This window comes from Octopus bimaculoides, chromosome 19 (genome assembly GCF_001194135.2).
Source record: "Octopus bimaculoides isolate UCB-OBI-ISO-001 chromosome 19, ASM119413v2, whole genome shotgun sequence".
NCBI classification, from domain to species: domain Eukaryota; kingdom Metazoa; phylum Mollusca; class Cephalopoda; order Octopoda; family Octopodidae; genus Octopus; species Octopus bimaculoides.
This window is the reverse complement of record NC_068999.1, coordinates 49,135,423-49,143,338: the sequence shown is the minus strand read 5'-3', so window position 1 is coordinate 49,143,338 and position 7,916 is coordinate 49,135,423. Positions and strand designations below refer to the sequence as shown.

The window sequence follows — 7,916 nt, the reverse complement described above, 5'->3', positions numbered from 1 at the left end:
GGGAAGAGAGAATGGAGGGATAAAGGGAGGAGAGAGGGAAAGGAAGAGAGAGAGAGAGAGAGAAATACAAACAAACCTGACACATGACTTAACATTTTATATATGAAAAACACGAAACTTAAGATTTTAAGAGAAGCCAAAATTTTAAGCTGCTGCGATATTCAGATATGTCCTAAAGGACATGTATTTTATTTGTTTCAGTGATTTGATTGTGGCCATGCTGGAGCACTGCTTTTAGTCAAACAAATCAACCCCAGGACTTATTCTTCATAAGCCTAGTACTTATTCTATTGGTCTCTTTTGCCGAGCGGCTAAGTTACAGGGACATAAACACACCAACATTGGTTGCCCGAGGCTATAGTAGAAGACACTTGTCCAAGGTGCCACACAGCGGGACTGAACCCAGAACCATGTGGTTGGTAAGCAAGCTACCTACCACACAGCCACTCCAAATTGAAGAACTTTTCTAGGTGCACAACGGTAGACAACACAAATTGTAAATAATTTTCCTAGCTTTTGTTTTGTGTCAACTCAAAGTCGTTCCTTTTTTTTCTCATCTTAGTTTAAAGAAATGAAAGGAAGAGGCAAATTGATGCAATTTTACCAATATTTCATACATGCACCTTATATATTGCCAGTGAGATAGATAGAGTGGCTGTATGTGTGAAGGGAAAAATTGTGTGGTAAATAGCTTGCTTACCAACCACTGCGTGGGGCCGACCAAAGCCTTGTGAGTGGATTTGGTAGAAGGAAACTGAAAGAAGCCCATCGTGCACAGATATATATATATATATATATATATATATGTGTGTGTGTGTTTGTCCCCCACAACATCGCTTGACAACTGATATCGGAGTGTTTACGTCCCCGTAACTTAGAGGTTCGGCAAAAAAGACCGACAGAATAAGTACTAGGCTTACAAAGAATAATTCCTGGGGTCGATTTGTTCGACTAAAGGCGGTGCTCCAATATGGCTGCGGTCAAATGACAAACAAATTAGAGTAAAAGAGTACACACACACCCCAACTCATACATACACACACATGCGCACGCGCACGCAAGTACAACTTAACTCATTCACATATTCATTAATTCCTGAAACAAGTTTTACTTACAATAACTCTTAAAAAAATTTTTTTTTTTAGATAAAATTGTCGCCTTCCAGTGCAAAACAGAAGGAACTACGTTGAAACAAGAAGCTGGAATCCCCAAAGATTTCCCCACAATGTAAAAGTATGAGATTCCATTGTTTATAGAATATACCATACAACTTGTTAATTAAAGTTAAGTCTTAGTAATTATAAGCTCCTTCATTAGTTCATAAGAGTATTAGGCAGACTCGATAGCGCGTCGGACAAAATGCCAAGCGGCCTGATGACCACTGAGGTCGATCTAATCGACTTATCGGCATTCTTTTGTATCTCTATCGAATGAATGTCCCTTGGGCATTCTCCCTAGGCTGGCATATGACTGGCATTCTTATTCCTTGCTCGTACCAAAATTTGAAACTATTATTTACACGTTTGGAATCTCTGAATGTCTACAAAAAAAAATTTAAGTTGTGCTGTTGATGTTAATAAAATATACCATTAAACACTAATTAACTCAATTTAATTTATTTGTAAATTTGGTGAACGTGGCATGTCGTTTCCATGCGATATTCCGATCGTTTTGTCACCGGAGATGGTCGTTTACGTAACATCTTTGGCAACTTCAGCCACATTATTTTGTTGAGGCCGGCTTGGATTCACCGAAAGAAAATAAAAATAAAAACCAAATAAATCTCAAAGAAAGAGAGATACATTTATGAAATGTGGATGAAAGGGGAAAAGAAATCAGTTTTCATAGTCACCTGTTCAATACAGTAATAAGAATTCCTACAAATCTCCCATTGGGAAACTGGGCTCCGTATGTGTAAATGATATGCGTATGCGTGTGTCAAAGAAAGAAATATATATATCAAATGTGCATAAAAGAGGAAAATAAATAAATATTAATATAGTCACCTATCCAATACAGTAAGAATTCCTACAAATCTCCCACCGGGAAACTGGGATCCGTATGTGTAACTGACATGTGTGTTTAAGTGTATGTGTGTGATATGTACTATTAGCTAAAGGGTTACAAATTGAGACAAGCGAGGAAATATCGGCGAAAACCGGTCTGGCGATAAGGGAAAGAAAACCAATTCCTAGTTTATAAGCATTCAGAATTATTATTTCACTTGTACTGATTACCTTTCTCCAAACTAAATCTCATTACTACCTTCGGAGCCTCTTCTTTTTACATTGTCACCGGGTAGCTTGGTTTGTTATATAATAGTAAACGGATTATTTTACTATCTCTTATCTAGTTATTTCTCTCACTCAATCTACTTCTCTCTTCCCCCTCTCTCTTTCTCTCTCTCTCACACACTCATACATACACATTCTTTCAGAGTCATACACACACACAATCATACATACATACATACATGAGAGACGGCAGAGAGAAAGAGAGAACGAGAGAGAGGGGAAAGAGAGAATGAGAGAGAGAATGTGAGATAAAGAAAAAGCGAGAATGATTGACAGAGATAAAGAGAGAGAGAGAGAGACAAGTAGGAGGTGCGGTCGGCAACAGAGTGAATCAGTTATAAAAAATGTAAACAAAACAAGTGTTGTTTGTTTATTTGACGTTTCTGCTGGCCTTTTCCGTCGTTGTTATTAATTAACGTAGTTGGTTTAGAAGGGTTCTGTGATAATAGGGACCGATAACTTGAAATAATGAAAAAATATGGGTTTAGAGTTAGTGATAAAAGGGGTATTATTTACGATGTAATGAAATATACGAACAAAATACACCTTATGTCAGTGCCCACTGTTATATAAACGCATACACTGTGTTACATAATACATGCGAAGACAGGAAGACGGACACATAGATACGTAAATTAAAACACATACATATATATATACATACACGTATATATATATATATATATATACACATATAAGCATATATACATACATATATTTACACATACATACATATACGCACGCACACATAATCACATACATACGTCTTCCATTAAGGTCCCGGCCGGCTAATGCCCTGGGAGCGAATTTGATAGATAGAAACTGTGTAAGCCCGTCCTACACACACAATTTTACAAGACGAGGGTTGACAGCGACTTCGAAGGTATGACGTGCTAGCCTTCGTTGGACTGTCTGACGAAGGCAGAGTCACAGTCACCGCTCTTCTTGTAAATATATATAATCTCTAAAAAGTATTGAGTAATTCTTCAGTTTAATGTAAAAGTGGTTTTCTTATAATTCATCATAAAAAAAAAACATTAATATACATACATACATACGTTTCAGCCCAAAGGCTGTGGCCATGCTGGAGCGCCACACACGCACACATGTATGTTTTCTTCTATTCTTTTACTTGTTTCGGTCATTTGACTGCAACCACGCTGGAGCACCGCTTAAAAGGTTTTTTAGCTGAAGAACTCAGCCCCAAGACTAATTCTTTGTAAGCCTAGTATTTATTCTATTGATCTCTTTTGCCGAAGTGCTAAGTTACGGGGGACATAAACATATCAACACTAGTTGTCAAGCAATATATACATATATATACATATATATGTATATATATACAACAGGCTCCTTTCAGTTTCCGTCACTGCTTTCTTATACTGTTAATACTACCAATGAAAAAGACATGAATAAGACATCTAATTTATGCAAAATTAAATAATTAGGGTGTTTTATCAAGTTGAAAGAAAGCAGAATTTCATGGTTGTAAAGAGATAAGTTTGCAACAGGTTATGTTGGTGACCAGATTGCATTACCTGGTTTGAATTCCATTACATTTACATAGTTGTTAACTTTGAATAAAGCACGAATGTTATAAGCTAAAAAGCCTGTGTACTTCCACATAAAATTTAAAAAAAAAAAAAAAATGAAAAGAAATCTCGAGTCTTTTTAATCTTGTAATAAAGTGTGTATTGTAGTATCTATCCATCCATTTTCTGTCCCCTATTCCTGGGAGGGTTGTCAGGGTAGGGTCCTCAGACACCTTCTCCATAGGGTTCTATTAGAAGCAACCGCCATGGCCAACTGAGACAATGGATATTATCCAACCATCTCGTTCTTGGTCTACCTCAAGGTCTTCTGCTGGTCGACTTGGCATGAAGAATCTGTCTTGTGGTTCTTTCCTATGACATTCTAACTACATACCTGTAGTACTGAAGCTGTGACCTCCCAATGCATAGAAATGGCAGCTTGACCTAGAGAGACTCCCTGTCCTCCAAGCTACACACCTTGCTAAGTAACATTACACCAGAGATCCTTTGGAAGAACCCTATTTTGGTCACTTGTATTTGCGATTGTTCTCTTTTGGTAATTATCCAACATTCATGACCATAGGTGAGGATAGCATGAAAACCAAATTTTAGATACAACTTGACATAAAATCAATTAATACACACACATAAGCACATAGTTTTACTGTCATTCTATACTTCTGCCTAATAAATTATTTACACTCTACACACATATTGATGTCTTCTTCCTGAGCATGTTATGTTTGTTATAATTTGTCTAAAAAACCTAACTTCAAGTATGTGTGTGTGTGTGTATGAATGTTTACACTAATTAGGTGTGTGTCCAAATAAAGTATTTATGTATGAATTTGAGAGAAAATGACAATGAAATTTTAACACTATGTTATATAATAAGATTACTATTGTTATAAGGTGGCAAGCTGGAGGAGACATTAGTATGCCGGGCAAAATGCTTAGCAGTATTTCATCTGTTTTTATATTCTAAGTTCAAATTCCGCTGAGGTCAACTTTGCCTTTCATTTTTTCAGGGTCAATAAATTAAGTATTAGTTGCGTACTGGGGTCAATCTACTTGACTGGCTCCCCTCCCCCCCAAAATTTTGTGCCTTGTGCCTAGAGTAGAAAAGATTATTACTATTGTTATATAATATATTACAACTTATTATATAACTACAGTATTATGTAACATGTTTAATTCCTTTGTAGTACATTAAATGATAAAGAATAAACAAGTGTGACACACCTTCATTATCTCCACCACCACAACAACAACAACGACGACAACTGATGTTGCAATTCCATGTAGTCACTGATTGCTAGAAATAACACCTGAATCTCCCTCATAATGTCTAAACAAATGACAGTGGATAATAATTCAACCCAGAATACAGTGCTAAGACAAGAAGACGGTGTTGTCAATATTGGACTGTCTTTGTTCATAGGTTTCCTTCAATAAGGTTCATCTGGGATTAAAACACAAACAATTAGGTGTAGGTGTGGCTGTGTGCTTGAAAAGCATGCTTCCAAACCATGTAGTCTTGAGTTCAGTCCCATCGCATGGCACCTTGGACAAGTGTCTTTTATTATAACCCCAGGCTGATCAAAGCCTTGGGTTGCCTCAGATGGGTTCAGAAGTGAGTCTCTTAATTTGACTGGTCCCTTTCTTGCTTCAACTCTGCAAGCCTTGTCACGGTGACGCAATGTCACCGTTCTTTGTCTTTTCTATGATTACTACCACAGGAAGTGCTCTGATGAACTTTCTCTCTTAGTCCGAGATCACTTTGTGCCATCTCGCCTGACTCGAAACTCACAGCTTCTTCATCCAAATGCTGTTGTGCTTCCATGAATATGGAAGTCTTTCTATGGTTGTAGCTCTTATCTTGAACTGCCAGACTTTGGAACTCTCTTCCATCTCATTGTTTTCTTCTTTTCAAGTCTGAAGTAAATACATTCCTTGTCTTAATTTCTCCTTCTTCCTAACCCCTTCCACTAAGTGTCTTTTTGCCTTGTATGGGAATTGAAACCCGGTTGTAAATCTTCATTGGATTGTTGGGCAAATCTTCCGCGCAGATCTGTAAATAATTTTTATAGTTTACTATGGTAGTGATATTGACTCCTAATTTCACCTTACAGAACCTAGTTGCTGTCAATCCTTTCACCCACGCTACACTAGAGTTGCCATGACAACAAATAGTTTCGACTTCCGCTGCGAGGACACTGGCTTGGAATTCATTGGGTAAAAATACATAAATTTAACTGCTTCTAACTTCTTTATTATAAACTTTCCAAAATAATAACTGTGATATTTGTCATCAGCATGCAAAACTACATTTTAAAAAGAATTTTCAGATTAAGATTTGCGGTTAGAAGAAAACAAATTCATTTGTACCTACCCTCAGAGCAAAAACTTATGTTATACAATACTACAGACCATAAAAATGTCCAGTAAAAACTTAACGGACGGGCGAAACAACAGAATCGGTTTGAAAAATTAGCTTACTTAAGTGTATACCCTCGACGAAATTTTAATTTCTGATTAAAGCCACTCATTTCATTTGTCACTAACGTCATTGAAAATACACGAACGTTGCGTAATCTCAATACCCCTTTAGCTCCAATCGTGATGGGACAGATTGCTAATCAAAGTTGCTCAATTATCTAATGTCCTTTCTTTATTTAAGACGGTAAAGTGTAATTTGTAAGCGATTTGGTTATTATTTCTAGCAGATAGAGTGGCCATATCGAATGAGGAGCCTTTTTTTCAGTTATCGGGGGACTATGGCAGGTTGTGGGACACATCTCTGTTGATAAAAAAAATTATTAATCTTTAATTTTACAATTTCATAATTATCCAATTTATATTAAATTAATGTTTTGGTTTAAAATGGCTTTCAATTTGTTTTCTTTCTTTTTCCACGTGGATTTTTACGGACCTCATCAGCGGGCAGTTTTAAGTTTGATGATGGAGAAATTCTCCCACTCCAGGTGTAGAGATTCCCTCGTTGGTTAAAAGCTGTGATTGAGACCCTATTAATCTTTTGGCCAATTAGTCAAAGTGATGGCGCACGAAGACCTTGAATAAATAACTTTTTGTAACAGTAATATAATAAAAGAAAATATAGATAAGTAAACGCATGCACACACTCACATCACAGAATGACGTGTGCGAATGCGTCTTGTAATGAAGACAAAGAGGTAAACATACCGTTTCCTCGATACGAGGTAGAACCACGAGGACCAAAGTTTACATGTTTTACGAAAGACATCCATGATGCAATGTTAAATGCCCTCTTTTAAGTCAAGAGCCTATAACAGCGGGCGAACCAGGTTTGTTTAATGTACATTCACGCACACTGGTAAATATTTGGTGTGCGTGCATGTAGAGAAAACAATAGAGAGAGTGAGACAGAAAAAGAGATAGACTATTGTAAATAGAAAAAAAAAGAAAACGAATTATTAATAGGAAGGAGAAAACGAATTATAGACGTAAAGAGTGAAATTGAGAAAAGGAACTATAAACAGCAAAAACGAAAATATAAGAGTTAAAACGAAGGAGAATAAGTAGACAAAGCACTGAGGAGAGGTGTTTCCCCGGATATAATATCACAGCCTAACTGTTTCATCACTCACCGTACAATTGCACGCTGGCTTTCAGATTTTTTTTTTTTAATTTCGATTCCTTCGTTTCTCCAAATTATGAAATGTGAATTTGATTTCCGAACTCAAGATTATTTATTTAGGTTTATGTTTATTTATATATAGGCATACCTACATAAGTGTACCCCTGTCCCGATTTTGTTTCCTCATAACTTTCAGAAAAATAAAAAAAAATTTTTTAATGAAAATTTCCACAAATACGCATCAGATGGTGTTAGATTCCAATTATATCGGAATTTGGTGGGGAAAAAGAAAAAGAAAAAAAAATTTCCGAGGATGGAGTAAGAAGTATCGGAAAATTCACACGAGTCAGCTTTGTTTTATCATATCGTCAGTAAAGTGGTATTTTTTAATGAAATTTTCTACAAATACTTTTCAGATGGTGTAGATTACGATTATATTGGAATTAAATAATAACAAAAAAAAAAAAAAAA

General features: G+C 36.2%; 1 protein-coding gene across 1 annotated transcript in view; it reads right to left on the bottom strand.

The window, feature by feature from the left end:
* LOC106877385 (uncharacterized) overlaps positions 1 to 7,351 on the bottom strand; it is a 35,842-nt gene extending 28,491 nt beyond the window's left edge. The window contains exon 1 of the mRNA XM_014926276.2: positions 7,031 to 7,351. Within this exon, the coding sequence (XP_014781762.1) occupies positions 7,031 to 7,095 (65 nt within the window). The 5' untranslated portion in view covers positions 7,096 to 7,351. The remainder of the gene's footprint in view (positions 1 to 7,030) is intronic.
* Between the last annotated feature and the right edge of the window lie 565 nt (positions 7,352 to 7,916).